The sequence below is a fragment of the Amphiprion ocellaris genome, chromosome 8, assembly GCF_022539595.1.
Source record: "Amphiprion ocellaris isolate individual 3 ecotype Okinawa chromosome 8, ASM2253959v1, whole genome shotgun sequence".
In the NCBI taxonomy this organism is placed as follows: Eukaryota; Metazoa; Chordata; class Actinopteri; family Pomacentridae; genus Amphiprion; species Amphiprion ocellaris.
The window spans coordinates 28,212,221-28,230,119 of NC_072773.1; the positions used below are offsets into that span (position 1 = coordinate 28,212,221).

At 41.9% G+C, this 17,899-nt stretch overlaps 1 protein-coding gene across 1 annotated transcript; it reads right to left on the reverse strand.

Annotated features, from left to right (window-relative positions):
• Positions 1 to 510: 510 nt before the first annotated feature.
• Positions 511 to 16,768, reverse strand: LOC111576283 (NUAK family SNF1-like kinase 1). Its single transcript, XM_055013251.1, has 8 exons — positions 16,628 to 16,768; positions 16,175 to 16,545; positions 10,860 to 10,980; positions 9,841 to 9,992; positions 8,515 to 8,580; positions 5,457 to 5,576; positions 4,213 to 4,345; positions 511 to 4,080 (listed from the first exon to the last, which is right to left on the reverse strand). The coding sequence occupies exons 2-8, from the start codon at positions 16,463 to 16,465 to the stop codon at positions 2,861 to 2,863; spliced, it is 2,103 nt and encodes a 700-aa protein (XP_054869226.1). The 5' UTR covers positions 16,466 to 16,545; positions 16,628 to 16,768; the 3' UTR covers positions 511 to 2,860.
• Positions 16,769 to 17,899: the final 1,131 nt, after the last annotated feature.

Consider the following 17,899-nt stretch of genomic DNA (forward strand, 5'->3'; position numbering starts at 1 on the left):
TAAACAAAAGGGAAAACATGCATGTATCATGCTCAGTGGCCAATGACTTTTTTCTGTAGTTTTGCACTTCTTCTGTTTATTCAAAGTGATAAGAAAGGTAAACTTAAGTAAAGTGAGTTCATTAAATCCTTCACTAAATCCGTATTTGACCTCTTTGAGTGTTTCCTTTTTGCAAAAGCTTTTTGTTTTTAACCTACATCACAACAGTCAGTAGGATAAATACAGCTCTGTGTTTATGGTGACACGATTATCAAACTTGAACTTGATTTATGGCTCTTATCCAGGTTGTTTTCTCCAGACTAGATCCTTGCTTGTATTGTATTTACTCTCAGATGTACATCACTTTGGATAAAAGTGTCTGCTAAATGAAAGCGTAGAATTGTAGCTTTTTGTCTTTGTGCTCATTCTATCCCCTGGCACTCTTTCTGTTCTCTCACCAGAAACAACTAGGATTTTAAATGCACATAATTTATCCCCCCCCCCACCAAAAAAAAGTAGGAAACCGTTGAACACAATTAACAATATTATGTTCTCACAGTATGAAAATTATAGATCTAAAATTGCATACATCTACTGTATACATCACTGTAAGCATCCACAGCAGCATTGGTGGTAAAAAGCGATGTGATGCATGTGCTGTTCACACTGTATGTGTTTGTGCAAAGGAGCAAACTGTGCACAGTACAACACTGTGTAATATGAATATACTTCATGACATGTACTGAAATAGGTAACACTTCCCCCATCAAGTATTTATACATAGATGAAATATAAACATTTGATGCATGGTTTATAACCAACTGTAATGTACTTGTACACAGATCTACATGTTTTGTAAAGTACTGTTTTTGTCAACAACTATAGCATCTCTAGAGGGCAAGAGTACATACCCATTACCCACAGAATGGTAAGCAAAGAGATAATGAATGAAAACACAGTGAATCACAGTTGTAATGAGATAATACACTGCCTGTCCAAAAAAAGTCACCACCTGGATTGAACTAAGCAAATAGGTAAGAGCCTTCCACTAGGTAATTACTGCAGCGACGAATATGTTTCAGCTGCAACAGCTTATTTAACCCTCGCTGATGCAGCGAGGAGCTTCTCATTTCTTAAACAACCATGTCAGAAGACATATCCTGAGGTTGTAGAAAGGATGTTAATCTGTTTCAGAAGGGTCACGTTATTGGCCTGCATCAAGCAAAGAAAACAACTAAGGATATTTCTGAAACCACAAAAATCGGGTTAAGAACCGTCCAGCACATTATTAAAACCTGGAAGGATAGCGGTGAACCATCATCTTCGATCAACAAATGCGATCGATCATGTGGCCTGATGAGTCCAGATTTACCGTTCCAAAGTGATGGGGGCATCAGGGTAAGAAGAGATGCGAATGAAGCCATGCACTTATCATGGCTAGTGCCTTCAAGTCTGTGAGGGTTAGGGTTATGATCTGGGGTTGGTTAGGTTCAGCAATGTTACGTGCCCAAAGAATGAGGTCAGCTGACTACCTAAGTATACTAAAAAATATCAGACCTTTCCATCAATGGAGTTTTTCTTCCCTGATGGTTAGGGTTATGTTCCAAGATGACAATGCAAGGATTCATGGGGCTCACATTGTGAATGAGTGGTTCAGGGAGCATTAGACGTCATTTTCACACATGCATTGGCCTCCACAGAGTCCAGACCTCAACCTCATTGAGAATCTTTGGGATGTTCTGGAGAAGACTTAGTGCATCAGTCCGACTCTCCCATCCTCAATGTAAGATCTTGGTAGAAAATTAATGCAGCTCTGGACAGAAATAAATGCTGTGACTTTGCAGAAGCTGATCAAAGCGATGCCACAGTGAATGTGTGCCGTTCTCAAAGCTAAAGGCAGTCCAATGAAATATTAAGGTGTGTGACTTTTTTTGGATGGGCAGTGTATGTCTTCATAGGAGAAGTTATATTTGTTGACAAATACTGTACATGAATACTTAAAATGTCACAAAGAGTCAGTGTAGCAGAATTTATACTCATATTGGAGACTTCTGTAGTCTGGTTTCCACCCAAACATGGCACACATTTTTCACAGAATTTCAAGAAAGTTGTCCGAGGTAAATGCTAATTAAAACACAATGTCATCTGCGACGGTGATGTAAATATATGGAGTGCAGCACATCAAGACAAATGAATGATGATGTCAATTTTCAAGCTGGGTGCCATTAAACCACTGCAGAAGAAGAGGGTGAAACAAGATGACAATGAAAAGAGCAGTAGTCTTCACTGTGACAAACAATGCAGGAACACTGTTGAAAGACTTACATTTGTTTTATGTACTAATTTCAGAACAACTTTTTTTCTTGTGGTCATTTTTGATGCATGGTATATCGTGATTTTTTTTTCATCTGTTTCTGAGTATTTGGCATTGCAACTCAGATTTCTTACCTCCAAAATGGCCCAAGAAGCAGAGCATGTATATTCCTACTTACTCAATACAAATTTCGAAGATGGTACTTTACCACTTCGGCAGACGACAGCATTCAGACACAGTTTTTCATAGTTCATCTGACTAGGAATCTTTAAAATCTACAAACAGTGTCTGTTGTGCAGGAGACAAGGGTGGAATCCATTAAACAGACTGTTATAAAGTTAAACTTTTAACAGCTGCAATTTAATTTATCATTAAATATTGGAAAATGTGCCAAGAAATGGTGCTTTACATTGAGTGCAGTGCTCTGAGCGGTCAGTGCACTTGAGATGCAACCTTTCCAGAGTTCATTAAGTCTTTTCAAGACAGCAGGCACTAATTATCACAGAAAAGTGAACAGAAGAACTAGCAATAAACCCAACTTTCCACCACATTAATGTCTTGTCAGCCTTATGTAAGCATATTCTTCTCTCCTTCCCTGCCTTCACCAGCCCCGTCTTCCTCCGTCCTCAGCTGCTCCAGGTCGTCCTCGGAGCTGCAGGCACTGTGCTGCATGCCTCGGGAGAAAATCCTACGACGTGACTGGGCGGTGAGGTCCAGCAGATCGAAGGAGTCCGAGGAGAAGAGGCTGTCCTCGCTCACCACACTGGATGGGCGGCTGCGGCGTCCCTCTGCGTCCCCTGTGGCCCTGAGGAGCTGCTGCAGCGCCTCGGGGAATATCGCGGGGGCCGAGGAGGGAGATGAGTGGAGGCTGTCGGGCAGATCCAGACTGCGAGAGAACTTGCCGTTGCGTTTCAGAATGCCCTTCCGTCTTCTTACTGCCTCTGTGCGCATGGTGGGGCTTTCTTCTGCTGCTGGGAGACATGAGTGCTGTTTGTGTGAGTGCGACTCACCGGCATCACTCTCTTTGTCTCCCACTCCAGAGCTTCTTCTCTCTGAGGACGAACCATAACCTGACTCCCCTCCATACAAGTTCTTTAGTATCCCCTTCTTGGGCATTTTGGATGACGGCTGACTGAAAGTAGAATGAGGTGGAAGGCTGGTGGACAACACATCAACATGTGCGTGAGCAGGTGTGTGTGTTCGATAAGGCTGAGGAACGGTGGTACACAGTGGGGAGGGAGAGTTCTCCTTAGGAGGGTTGTGAAACACTGAATCTAAACTCCTCTGGAGCTTTAGAATACCTTTGGGTTTCTTTCTTTCGATGGTGGAAGTGGAGGAAATCGCAGTGGAAGCAGCGGCAGCTGCTGCACAAACACCACCACAAGCTCCCAGTGCAGTCTGAGGAATTGCATTCTCCTTGCGTGACTTCCTGAGACTTGACATTCCTCCACGGATCCTTCCTCCTCCTCCTCCTCCTCCTCCCCCACAATCGTTCTTCAGAGGTAAGCTAAAGTAAAAGGGGTTGGGAGCAAGCTGAGGAGGACGGGAGGAGTCTGAAGATAGACACTCAGGGTCAACAGTCATATTACTTGCAGCAGTGACCCGATTCTGCCAGTCGATGTAACGCGCCAGCAGGGGGGAGGGGCATTCTTGGAGTGGAGATGAGGGACAATCACACACACTCTCTTCATAACCCCAGTTCACCCACCAGTGGTTGGCTACGTCTTCTATCGTGGCCCTCTCATCTACACGCACTGTCAACAACCAGTCAATGAGAGCGCAGGCGTCTGGAGGGAACAGAGTCGACGGTTATTTATAGCAGCTGAACTGACGAACACGATGTAGTCAACACATCACGCAACCACGACATAAAAGTAAACATAACGTTGAAGGAGACATGGACACTGACAAAGACCTACCTGAGGGGGGGTTGGGTCTGCGATATCGGCCTTGGCTGATCTGCTCTGTGAGCTTGGTGTGACTGGCCCCATCAAATGGCATGCTGCTGTACACCAGGGCATACAGCAAAACCCCCATCGCCCAGCAGTCCACCTAGAACACAAAAACACACACCAGTTAAAACAGAAAAACAAGAAAATATAAAACATCGAGCGTTTAAGTCAAATTTTTTAAAATCTACTGAAAAAAATCGATCCATGCACTGTGATTTCTTAGTGCTTTAACCCTTTGAGCCCCAAAACCTCCGAGCAGGTTTGGAAAACGTGCTGTCTTCACAAACTCACCAAAATTACACCATTTATTAGAGTCAGAAACTGTAAAAACAAAGAAAATTACTGAATTTTTCTGTCTGTCAATATTTAAAGGCTTGTGAAAATGAAGCGTTCCTTGAATCGGATTTGGGAAAAAAAAAAAAAAAAAAAATCCTGTGCTTTTCAGAGCAACCGTGAAGCCATTAATGACTCAACAACCACGTCACAAAAATTCAGGGATTCTTCAGCTGAACTGTGAAGATGGAACTAGTATTTATAGTATGTAGAATCACATTTTTCCCCCAAGTTTTAGTAACAGCAGTTCATACTTGGAAAAAAATTGTACATGTTGACTCCAGTTTTTTTTTTTTGACTTTTGTAAAAATAATTAATTAAAGAAATGCAACTTTCATTCTCTTGCCGTAGTTTTGGTGTTTCCATAGAGGTGCAGGACTTAATATTGCAGTAAAAAAGGAGCCCAGCCCACAGTGAGCAAAAACGTGACAGGAGCAGGAAACTCCTTGGAGTGTCCATGACATTTTCTAAAAGTATTCCACTAATTTGACATTGTAATAATGCAAACAAACAAAAAATAACAACAATAATGGAAAGTTTAAAAAGTAGATTGTTGCTACAGAACCAGACATGCCATCTCGTTATTTCAAACTGTCTTCAATAAAACCTGGAGCCTTCATCATCTACTCTTCAGTGAGACATTTGGGTTTGCTATGCTGGTATCTGCTCATGTAATATTATAATTTATGAAGCTTTTTAAATGCAAACCAACCTGATGTGCTGACAGTAGGTTAATCTCAGTTAACCAAAAAACAGCACTGCACTCCTCAGCAGCTTTTAAACCAAAACTCATGCATCGGCACTTTTGTCTCTGCTAAAACGCAACCAAAAATCTATCATATTTTGAAGCAGTTTCTCAAGCCGGTGTGCTGACCCACCTCAGGTCCCTGGTATGGTCGCCCTTTCACGATCTCTGGGGCAGCATACAGTGGACTTCCACAGTAGGTCTGCAACAGAGTGCCACTCCGGAAATGATTTGAAAGGCCAAAGTCAGCCAGCTGCAGAGAGAGAGAGAGGGAACACACAGAAACACATTATCAGTATTCCTTTCCACCATTATTAACACTAGTGCTGCTACACAAGGATGACATAAGTGTAGCTCATGAGCCTGTGTACCCTCCAGAGTAAAACAAATGTTATTTTTCTTTATTGCAGTTCATGAATTTATAAATTAAATGTCGATGGTGAGTGGCGCATCTTCAAATGGGACCAATACAGCAGGGAAAATATATTAGGCAAAACATTCATAGCTATTTTTACATGTTTGTTTGAACATGAAGGTTTATGTGACAGCGAGTCTCAGTCAGAGATGACATAACTACCTAAACAGCTGTCACGTTTAAAAAACATAGACCTCAGTCCAACACAGAACTCTTAAACTTCATGATATTAATTAACACTAAACCCTCCATAAATTTCCTTCACTTGTTCACTTCAGCACTCATCCTCACGCAATCCAGATTCCTTTTCACTGACTGCGCTAGTCATGCGGCAAAAACACAATAACTTAAAAGCGATTCCTTTTAAAGAAGCCAAAAATAGGTATGCTGAGCTTCTGCCAGTGGAAGTGTGAGTGAGGAAGGAGAAGAGGTCCAAAAACATCAGGCTGCTTACACTCACGTAACAGAACAATCACTCACTCGAGGCTGTGAGAGCCATACACAGACATACCATGCCTCCTCTCTATCTGGAGAGATTATTTGCGTGCACACTAGCTCGCTATCAGCCCCTCTGGTGTTGAAAATATTCAGCGTGACAGCTTTATTTCCATGGTTCAGACTCACAGAGAAACAGAGACCTCACATACAGAAGATGACATTCTGTACACTAGACAGCTCACTTTTATTCTACATACGGTGGTGAAAAATGCGCTCCAGCCTGAACAAATGGGTTGTGCAGTTTATGCAGCTTTGCTTTCTGCATGATACTGTGTTTGTGTGTGTGCATCCTATGACCACTGCCTTTGCGCACCGGAAACATGTTTGTGAGGTTACTGTACTTGTTTCACTGCTACAGCAGGCACACACACACACACACACACGCACACGCACGCACGCACGCGCACGCACACACACATATATACGGTATATATAAATAAAAATAAATCTACTGATGATTTGGTATGACCACTGTGGTAAAAGGTATCAGTTCTGCATCTGTCAACATCTGTATTTTAATCAATGATTTACCAATGCACTGAATTAATTTACTAACTTGCTCACTTATCTAAATTGCATTTTAACACCTAAACTGACATGAGCATGAAAATTAAGCAAAATGCTAAATTTCAAAATCGCTTTCAGCTGATCTTCTACCTACCCTTGTGCACCGTGTAAACATTCTAGCACAGTACTTCAAGACATTTCTCACAACATGAGCTCCTTAATGTACATCTTGTTGTACTAAAACAGTGTGTGTAGGAGGTGCATGTGCATATCAGTGGATGAAATCTTTAATGAATACATCATACAAATTTTTCCATAATGCTCAGTTCAGAAAACATACAAATCCACGGGGCAGACTAGCATGTGGCTTCAAACTTGAACATTTTTCCCAACATATCTGCCTGTTTCTGTCTTCAACACATGCCATTAAGCGGCTATTGTGCACACAAGCATTGCTCAGAGCCTCGGTCATTTCCTGCAGCAGATGTTGTGAAAAGCCAGCGTGGTGAACCTGTGGTGATGAGGTTGGCAACGAACTGAGCACTGCTGAGAAGTCCGCACGTCGTGTTTTCTCTCCGTGGACAGACAGAACATACATATATTTAAACTCTCTGACGGGCACGAATGCCAAGATTACTGCTAGATTCCCCGAATTCCCTTTTGTTCATGCACAGCTCCCATATAAGGAGAGGGATATCCATAAAAGGCAAAAAAAAAATCCTCTGTGTTCTTTAAAAAGGCCTTAAAGTGTGTTTGTTCAGAATCAGTGCGAACAGCTGAACAACACATTGAAATTGCTGTGGGCAGAAAGGGCTCCAATGTATGTTCTGAATGTGCACTTTGCATAATGTTTTGGAGGAGGCAAAATTATCCATTACCAGATATGTGAAGTTTCATCCAAGTATGCTCAATACAGCAGCAGTGGAAAACAATTGTTTCCTGAAATGTCTCAGCCAGTGTGTCATATGAATATATGCCCTTATGCTAAATAAACAGCGGCTGAAAGTGAACCAATCTTGTGACCACTGACCTGTAACTTCTTTGTGTACACTTTGTAATGATCTTTTATTGTGACATATGGTCTTTTTATTGCGACCTATTGCCCTATGTTTCATTTTATGTTTCAGTATTATGTTTTCTTTCTGTACTTTTTGCAGTGTGCTTTTATTGTGACATGTTGTTTTATATGTCACTGTCATGTCGTTTTTTCTTTTTACCTACGGACTGCGGATGTAAATTAGCACTGTGTTATAATCTGGCATATTTATGCCTATTGCTGTATATATAGGTGTTCATTAATGTGCACTGTCCCTACTAAATAAAGAAATAAATAAATGAAAGCAGGGCTCATGAGAATACTGATAAAGAACCCATTATGCATTTCAATGCTCGGGCCAGCAATGCTTTTGTCAGAGGACATATTCATTTTTAAGAATGTATCAATATTTGTGTTTGGAGGAAACCCCTTGGTGCTGCACAGTGGCTTGGTGGTTAGCACTAAATTGTCCGTAGGTGTGAATGTGAGTGTGCTTGTTTGTCTCTGTATGTAGCCCTGTGATAGACTGGTGACCTGTCCAGGGTGTCATCTTCCTTCGCCCTACGTCAGCTGGGATAGACTCCAGCCCCTCCGTGACCCCAATGAGGATTAAGCGGTTTATAGATAACGGATAGCTGGAAACCCCTTATTTATTTTTCCAAAGCATACATGACAACGGTTGTTTTTGGGACAGCGATATGAAGGCTTGGTTTGGGTGTATTTGATCGATCCTACCTTTACGTTCAAATCCTGATCTAAGAGGATGTTCTCCAACTTCAGGTCTCGATGCGCGACGCCGTTCTGCAAGAGAGCAGGGACACGCATGAGGTAGTGCACTTGGACGACCTCAAGAAAGGTTGAAGAATGTTGAAGAAATGCCCTGTATGGGTTAATTAATCTGATGAGAATTTAAGCAAGTGATGGCACTAAGCACCTGGGTGAGGGGGAGAGAACATGTGCAGCTTGGTGAGGAAGAGGCAGAGTACACTTCAAATCTGCTGCTGGGTTGGTAATAATTTAGAAGAAGAGACAAAAACCACTCAAGGAGCTGTATGTTGCAGAGAAATGGTAAAAATTGCTGTCAGTTTGTCTTAAAAAGCCTAATTTCTTTTATTCGGAGAGCACTTTTGTGCCTTAGACAATAACCTTAGACAATATTCTGTGTGCATTATGCAAGTCTGTGTGTGCTTTTGCATGTGTTTTAAGGCAAGTCTGAGACAAAGATGAAAGAAATCTATGTGCTTGTTCAGGTTGTCATTCTTGCTATTTTTAAACTGACTATGAACTGATTTGGATAATAAAAAAAGGAGCAAATGACTCTCTTGAAGCCTCTATAACTTCTCCATGTGCTCTGCATACCTCTGAGGCACATTCAATAATTCATTCATGCCGAAACATTCATGTCTATTTTGGGACAATATTCAAGGGCATGAAGAGCACAAAATCCACCTCCCTGCACACTACAAAGCTGCAGGAGCTGAATGATAATCTCTGAGTTTAATATGAAGGATTCGTGAAAAATCCCAAGTGCCAAAATAAGAATGGCAGCACGTTAAAGGAAAACAAAAGCCCTTGTGTCAAACGCAGCTCAGGCCCACATCCTCACTTCAACTGCAGTGCACTTCTCTATTAATGGGATTGATGTATTTCCTTGATAATTCCCGTTTTGTGGCACAGCTGCTGATTTTATGTACACAACAATAAAAGCAAGAAAACAAAGAGGAATCTGTTCCTTTGCCAAGACTTACAGTAATGTGGAATAAGGAAGGAAGCTCATTTAGGCAACGTACTTAAATGTGTCAGTGTGTGACTGTGAAGAACAATCAAAGCTTAATGCGCTCTTAACCCAGAGAGATCTGAAAACTCAAGTCAAGTTTTTCTGCAGTATTAGGATTAGGATTTAGTGGATTTAGAAGTACAGTATTTGCTTATGCACAGTTGAATACCGCAGCGTGCAATTCGGCACGTGCCTACATGCGCTTCCAAGAGCTATACAGAATTCCTGTGTTGCATTAGCAGAACATATATGTGCATCTACAGGATGTGTTTATGTGTGTTAACCTTGTGGCAGTAGTGGACAGCGGACGTGATCTGTCTGAAGATGCTTCTGGCTTCTGTTTCTGGCAGTCGCCTCCTCTCCTGTATGTAATCATACAGCTCTCCTCTGCAGGCGTATTCCATCACTATCACGATCTTATCCCGGCTCTCAAACACTGTCAGCACAGGGCAGAGGAAACACACAGTACAGCATTATGCACGTGTTTGTATTATTATTAGCGAATGCTTCAAATCTGCACGATACAATGCAGTAAGAGATGTTACATAATACGCTATTATATATTTTTGAGTAGATATATAGCTGCTGATCTGAGTGTGTAAATTGATTTGTCATTCTTTTGGTGAACGTCTTTGAGTCGACTTCTTAAAAGTTTCTGAATTTCTTGAAACTCAAATACTTTTCCTATAAACTCCAGTCAGACCTAAAAGGAAACAGAAATAGTTCACATTGTCTGTTACTTATACAACTTTCATTCACCCTAAATAGAGTTATATGAACCATAACATCATAATTAAGTGTCAGAACTGCTTGACTCCTTGCCATTTTTACCCCAGAAATAATTTGAGATATGCTTGATAGTATTGACGAAAATGTCAGCCAAATGAAATCCTACAGTTGATGACAAAACGTGGCTTTTAGGGAATAATAAGGTCAGTATTTTCTAGTTTTGTTATTGTCAAAAAATCCTGTGAAAAGCCCAAATTCACCAACCTGTTAGAACATCTCTCAAAACTGTTTTAATAGCAGAAATGTTCGAAAATGGGTCACAAGCAGTTTCATTTTTTCAAGGATTAAAATACATTTCCAAAATGGGTTCAAAATTGTTTTTTAAAAAACTAATTAGCTTCACAACAAAGGCTGTAAAATTGTGAGATGATCATGATTTTTGCTCGTTTCTTTTCTATTGGCCTGCCTCATGCAACTCCTAATTCTTTCATGTCACTTCCTTTCGAACATTCAGAGTTATAAAATCATTTTGGTGATCAGACTATGGAATCACCGTGTGAGTTTGCAGTCTTACCCTCATGGAAGCGTATGATGTTGGAGTGATTGAGTGACGAGGTGATCTCGATCTCTCTCTGGATGTGAATTCTGTCCAGGTCATCTGTAATGCGCTCTTTGCGGATTGACTTGATCGCCACCTGAGACGAAAGACACACAACTCACAGATTATACAAAGCGTTTTGTTCAAATCGCACAGAATTTCAACAGTCAAGTGATTAAGTGTGGATGGTAAACAACCTTAAGAAGGATAGAGGTTAATATTTCCTCATTCCTTTCTAGTGGATTCCTCCTTTACAGCTGGAAAATGGCATAGATCATAAAGGGACAATTGTCATGGTGAAAACTGAGCACAGTTCATGTAGCACCTGCAGCGTGATGCAAGGAAACAAAGATATACATACTTACTGTTGATATACACGCACGCATACAAATCAAATCTCTGGGTATTAGAGGTGATTATGTGGGTTTTAAAGGCTGGATGGTGAGAGCAGGTCTCCTGTGATGTGAGCGCGCTCAGAGACAGAAGGCTGACAGCTGCACTGTTCACACTCTGTTCCCTTAATCCCAGCCCTTCACTGCACCCCGATATAACCCCCAAACCCCGAACGCACACAAACACACACCAAAGCAGACACCCGAACATGAGCCCCTAAATCTCAGACAAACAAGCAGGCATCAGGGTGTTCCATTTTCCTACTGGTTTGGTTTAAACAGTCAGTGAGGCTACGGGGCTAAACTGTCAGGTTGACATCCAAACACAGGACTGATCTTACTGCTGTCGACCCCCGAGGTGTCCCTGTGGGGGAGCTGGCCTCTCCCCCAGGTCACAACTCCAGCATTCTCAGCTGCCGGAAAAACGTCTACGATACACTGGGAGACACCATTCACACGCTCCATCAGCCACAACAGTTACGCAACACAACACAAGCAAACACCAGGGAGCTCCTGGGACTGACCCGACCTTCTAAAACTGTCATGGAAACTATCCGGAGAAAACATTTGTTTGTATCTTTTCTCTAATCAAGTTTTCAGCATACTCTATTAGAATGTTTGTGGTCACATCAGCAGACACCCCAGGCCTGCCATCTCCTTTTAGCTGGAGCTGCGGGTAAAAGTTGACATTCTCTAGCTGTCAGCTGAACGGCGTGTGTCCAATATTGGGGATATATGTTAACTTGTAGACTTCCATCCTCATGAAGACTTTCTGACGCAAATACCCAAAGCAACGTGAGGAGGTGAAGGGGAGGGCATGAAAAAAACTGCAGGGGTGAGGAGGGAAAATGAAGGAACAAAACCAAAGAAAGGAACGGATGAAATACACCACAGTATGTGGGCTCAGGGTAAAAAAGGCTGGCATGTTAGTGTCACTCTAAGCCCTAATTTATTCCCCACACTTGGCATTAATTCCTGATCAGCAGCGCTCAGAGAGGACAGACACACACTGGGCATTGTTCACCCTTCACATGGCAATAAAAAACATCTTTCCTAAAAGGGCACGTGTGTGTGTGTGTGTGTGTGTGTGTGTGTGGAGGGAGTTTGGCGATGTGTGTGTTTGTGTGATCTCACTCCTGCGTCATGCCTCTAAATTACCCTTCTCTCTAACAATGTCTCATTGTTCATCCAAATAATGTGCTGCGTGTGAAATATCCACCTGAAAACTGTAACTGGACACATGCAGGATACATAAGTAGCAATGAGTGTGAGTCATGCAGATGGATTTAGATTTACATTACTATACGCAGCGTCTATTGCAGTGGTACAGCCCATACAAATGTACAACATGTACAGAGAAATACACCGCCTTACTTCATTTAAACCACACAAGTGGAACATTTACTTTCCCCTCCTCCTCTTCTTCTCCTTCCAGCTCGTGTCCTAGTTGCTTCTTGACAGCACTGTTCTCCTACTGCACAAATCTTGAGGCTGCTGACTTATTGCAGGTGTTTTTCGGTGTGTGTGATGACGGGGGTTGAGGAGCGCACTCACTTCCTGCTGTGTTGTACTCACAGACACATGCAAACACACACGTATGCATCCCAAGAGCCTGGGCATCACTGGACGTCCCTGCAGCATCTGTGAAAGATTTTACAGCAGGATTATACAGGCTCCTTGCCAAATACACCCTTGACCTCAGCGTTCAAACACACACATAGAGCCTTAAGGTGTCCATTTCCTTACCCAGGAACTACAGAGCGGTGCTGCGTATTGATGATGGTGGATTGGAACGAGGCAAACAATCTAGTCTGGACATTTTTAGGAAATATATTTTGCTACTTGCGAGTTAGATGAGAAGGTCCTGAGTTTCATGAAAAGTTCGCTACAACTCTCAGGTTCACCGTGAAGATGAAGCCAGCAGCTATCCCTGCTCTGTCCAAATGTAAAAAAAAAAAAAAAAAAAAAAAAAAAAAAGCACATTATGTACACATTATATAATCAATACTAAACCAGTGAGTGAAAGTATGTCTGTTTGTGGTTTTAGGATGGGGTTATGTGATTAGTAGGCACAAGGACTTCCTGGAATCTTAACTGATGATGACAAGACTTTGGGAAGCTCTAATGCTGAACGATTTCAGGAAAATATGTGATCGCACACATATTTATTAAACCACTGACACACATAACGTGCATCAGCCTATGCAACTTGCGAACTGCATTCCTTCAAATCGCAATTTTTATTTAAAATTTATTAGTTGTTTAGCCAATTACACTCCTGTGAAATCCCTAAATCTGAACACAAGTTCTAATGTGATTAACAAGCTTTAAAGGGTCAGTTTAAACACCTTTCTGATGTCAGGTTGGGGTTGGGGTTGGGGTGGGGGGTGTCTTTATCTTTCTGAAACAAGGGCCAGGGGTCAAACTTCCTCTTCTAACTCACTTTTTTAAAATTTATTTTCGGAAGAACCATTTCCATCACTGTTGCTGTGAACAAACAAGTGAAACTCTTTTTTTTCTGTACGTCCACCAGGAGAGCCTGTCTAAAAATGTTCACCATTATCCCAATATTTAACCCTCGTGTTGTTCTGCGGGTAAAATTGACCCGTTTTAAAGTTTGAAAATGTGGAAAAAATATATTTTCACAGTGAAACTTCTGATGTCCACATTTTCAACATTTTTGGGAATTTTTTAAACATTTTTGATGGAAAAAAAGAAACGTAAAAAAAATGTTTCTTTAAGGAAATCAAAAAATTTATTTTTTGGTGAATGTTCTTAAAGAACATATTAGAAGTTTTTACTGATACATATTTAATCACTTTGTAGATTTTTTGGGGATTTTTTTGGAAGAATTTTACTCATTTAAAAAAAATATTCACAATAATTTTCTTGCCAAATTTTGGGAATTTATTTATTTATTTATCTATTTATTTATTTTTAAAGAAGATTTTAAGGGAAATTTTTGAGGAATTATTGGAATTTTCCTCCTAAAGGTTTTGCAAATTTTCAGAAATTTGGGGAATTCTTTGGCTGAATTTTGGGATTTTTTTAGGACACGGAAACAATATTTTTTGGTGCCTTTAAATGAAGACAACAGGAGGGTTAAACAATTCTCAGTCTCAACCCTTCCCATGAAAGTCGGATTTTCTGACTGGCCGTTCAGATAAACACATTTCTGACGCGGTCTGACCACACATGTTGTGAACCACTTCTTCTCTGGTATCACACGTCCATTAGTGTTGCTGGCAGCCAGATTTTGTTACCTTGGAACCGAGCCAGGCTCTATCTTTTCCCTTTGGCTGCTTCGTCCAGCTTCATAAACAGACCGAAATAAGAAAGGTGTCTAGCTTCACATTAAACTCAAGAAAGAAAACAGGTGAATTTGCCAGATCTGAATGTTTCTTAGCCCGACTGCTGTGCGTTTTTGCTCTAAGAAGACGAAAGAGTTGCTGTATCTGTTAGCTGGAAGTATCTTTCTTTTGGAAGATGTGCTGCAAAACAGGTTATCTCTTTCCATATGGAGCATATCAAGTTAAAAGTTGCACAGATTTTATTTAAAAAATCACAATATAGACTGCAAGAAACCAAAACATCTTGATGCATTTTCTGACAAGCTTCAGCTTTACAGATGGGTGAAGCTTCGGGCCAATGTAAGTGACCTATAACACAGATTAGTGAGCCAGTGTGACCAAGATCTGGTATTCATCACCATTTCCTCCCATGTCATCCTTCGTATTAGTTAGGATCAACTTCTGCTCCAATGCAAAACAAGCACTCAAACATTTTACAATCTCGAGTCAGCTAAAACTACTGCTACTGCCTCCTCTTCTTCCCCTCTCTTGCTCTAAACCGTCTCCTCCTCCCCGCTCTCAAACAACAGTCTCCTAGTCTTGTTTCCAAAAATAATGTCCGTTTTGTTTCAAAGAATCCTTGGTATGTGCTGGCTAATGGCGCAAGGAATTCAGCATTTTCCCCCCTTGTCCTAAACCCACTAACCCTACACACAAACACAGACACAGACACACACACACACACACACACACACACACACACACACACACACACAAACACACACACACTACATAGCTGCTCTGCTCTCTCTGGATATCCTCCCATCAGTGTCTTACCCGTCCTCTGTCTTTCACTTCCTCTCTCTGCCCTTTAATTTCTCACAGATGTAGGTCTGGGAGCAGCCAGATGAATTGTGAAAGTCTCATCTGATTGCCTGTAAAAGATGATCCCTATTACTGTGTGTTTGCTTACTAAAAATAATGGGGGTTGAGGGGTGGGGGGGTATTCGAGTCTGTCTCTTTGTGCTCAGATCACGGCAGAGTGAGGGATTAAGGCCTGACTGTAGACATAAACCCACGATTATTCAAACTAATCTGCCACCGAATTCTGTTTTTAACCCAGATATTCAGAAAATAAAGTTAAACAGAAACACACACTGTCTGCCTGCCGGCCTGCCTCAGTGTTGGTGTGTACTAGTGTGTTTCACTGGGCGTCCTGGTAAAGGGGGTCAGACTCCTGCTGGAGGACACCTATTGTAGTAATTTTATCCCCTTGTTCAAGTGCTGAGTGAGTCACACCAAAGGAATCTCAGCCCCTCAGCACAGGAAGCAAGAACAGGCTTCAGCATCAATCCATGAGCTCAGGCCACCCAGGAGGTTATCTGCACCTCCAAATGAATATTTAATAAGCGACGGGCAACACTCTTGCAACAGCACCAATCTTAGAACACAATCACACACACATGCACAGGGAGAATGCTGGAGGTAAGAAGTCAGAAGCCGGTTCATCACAACAGCATCCACCAACATCCACATTAAGTTCTGCAACTTCAGAAAGCCTCCTCCAGGAAATAACACCACGGATGGCGTCCACAGACACACGACTCACCGTCTTCAGGCTCGCTCTCTCCACTGCTTTCTTCACTTTGCCGTATGTGCCTTTCCCCAGAGTCTCCATCACCTCGTAGCGGTGCTTCAAGTTGTGCTTGTGCTGGTGCTTCTTCACCTCCACGGGCGCCGCGGCGGCCCGGTCCGCGTCAGCCTCCGCGGCTGCGTTTCTCTGCCGCTTGTCTATCCTCCGGGGCTGCTCGCCGCTGGACGCCGCGTCCTGCAGACCACCGAGCCCGGAGCGGTCGCCGTTGTTCATGGCGCCCCGGCTGTCCGCCTCACGTCTGCCCATCCTCTCCGCGCCGCACCGTGCGCACCTGTCCGGAGCCCCGACTGGTTTGGAGTTCGCGACGCAAGCAGCTGATGCTCTCGCTGGTGACCAAGTCGCCCATATAGGTCAAAACGACAGAGTACTCGTGAAGCTTGACAAAGGACTAACGAGGGGAAAACTCACCCGATCCATCTGAGCAGCAGCTTCTGTCTGTCCTCAACAACACAGCAACAGGAGCGATGGGAACCACATGGTCCGGAGCGATGGGTGGAGCCTCCTCGTTCCAAAACCAGCTCTCTGGGCAACATCCTGGTCTTGAGCCAAAAAGTCATCGTCTTCCAGTTCTGGACAAATTTTACTGGGGGGGGCAATTTTTAATAACAGGGGCATATTATATTATATTTAAGCACTAAAAACTTTTATTTTACTTCATCTTAATATCAAACAAACGTTTATTTATTTATTTATTTATTTATTTTACAAAAATGCATCAACTGAAACAATGAGGTTGCCAGGGCCAGTGTTGAAATGTTTAACATAAGTCACATTTCAAATCAATCACATGTAACAGAAGTGGTCTGGTTTCCTGACATTCAAAATCCTACAGCAACAGGATACAGCGGTAGTGCTGTCTGGCAAACTCACCCTCAGTTCTGTTAAGATCCAAGGCCTTGGCTTGTCTGAATTCTGCACATGGCCTGTCTGGATTCTTCTATATCTGTGGAAAGATGCACAGTAAACATAGTCTCCAACTACAATTATACAGGGTGTCCATAAAGTGTCTTTACAATTTTAAGAATTTATTACAAAGCAAGTTGATAAGATATGTTAACCAGACTTTTTTTTTGTAATCAGTCTTTATTAAAGTTTGTAATCACATTGAAATTGTGTGTTTCAGGTATCCTGTTGGTGAAAGAGGTACTGTTAAATGAAACCCTAAAAAATGGCTACTCCTCAAGAGAAGGCACAATGTGTATCCAGATATCACTCCCTTGGACTTCTTTCTATGGGGTTATGTTCAAGATATCATGTATTGAACAAAGATAGAGGACATTACTGACTTGAAGCAAAAGATTTCTGATGACATTAGTCATTTTAGTTGGGGCTTCACTTACAGTTTGACAAATGTTAAACTGCATTATATGAGTTAAACAGGTCAACAGGTAAAAACAACTGGATTAGTGAGAAACCAGGCCACAAAGGAGGTAAAAAATAAATTAAAAAAGCAGTGACAAAATGATAACTGCTCCAACAGACTGCAATCACTTTATGGCACAACACACAGCACGTCACAGTCATTTGGGATCTTGTTGGTTTTTCCAACGTTTCATACTAGTCCAGTGGTGTGCCGAAAAGTGATCCTCTGCCAAAAACTGATTACCACTCAGCTTACATACATCTACAGCTGCTTATATGTGGATCAAACCACCTTAACATTGCAAATACGCATCACTG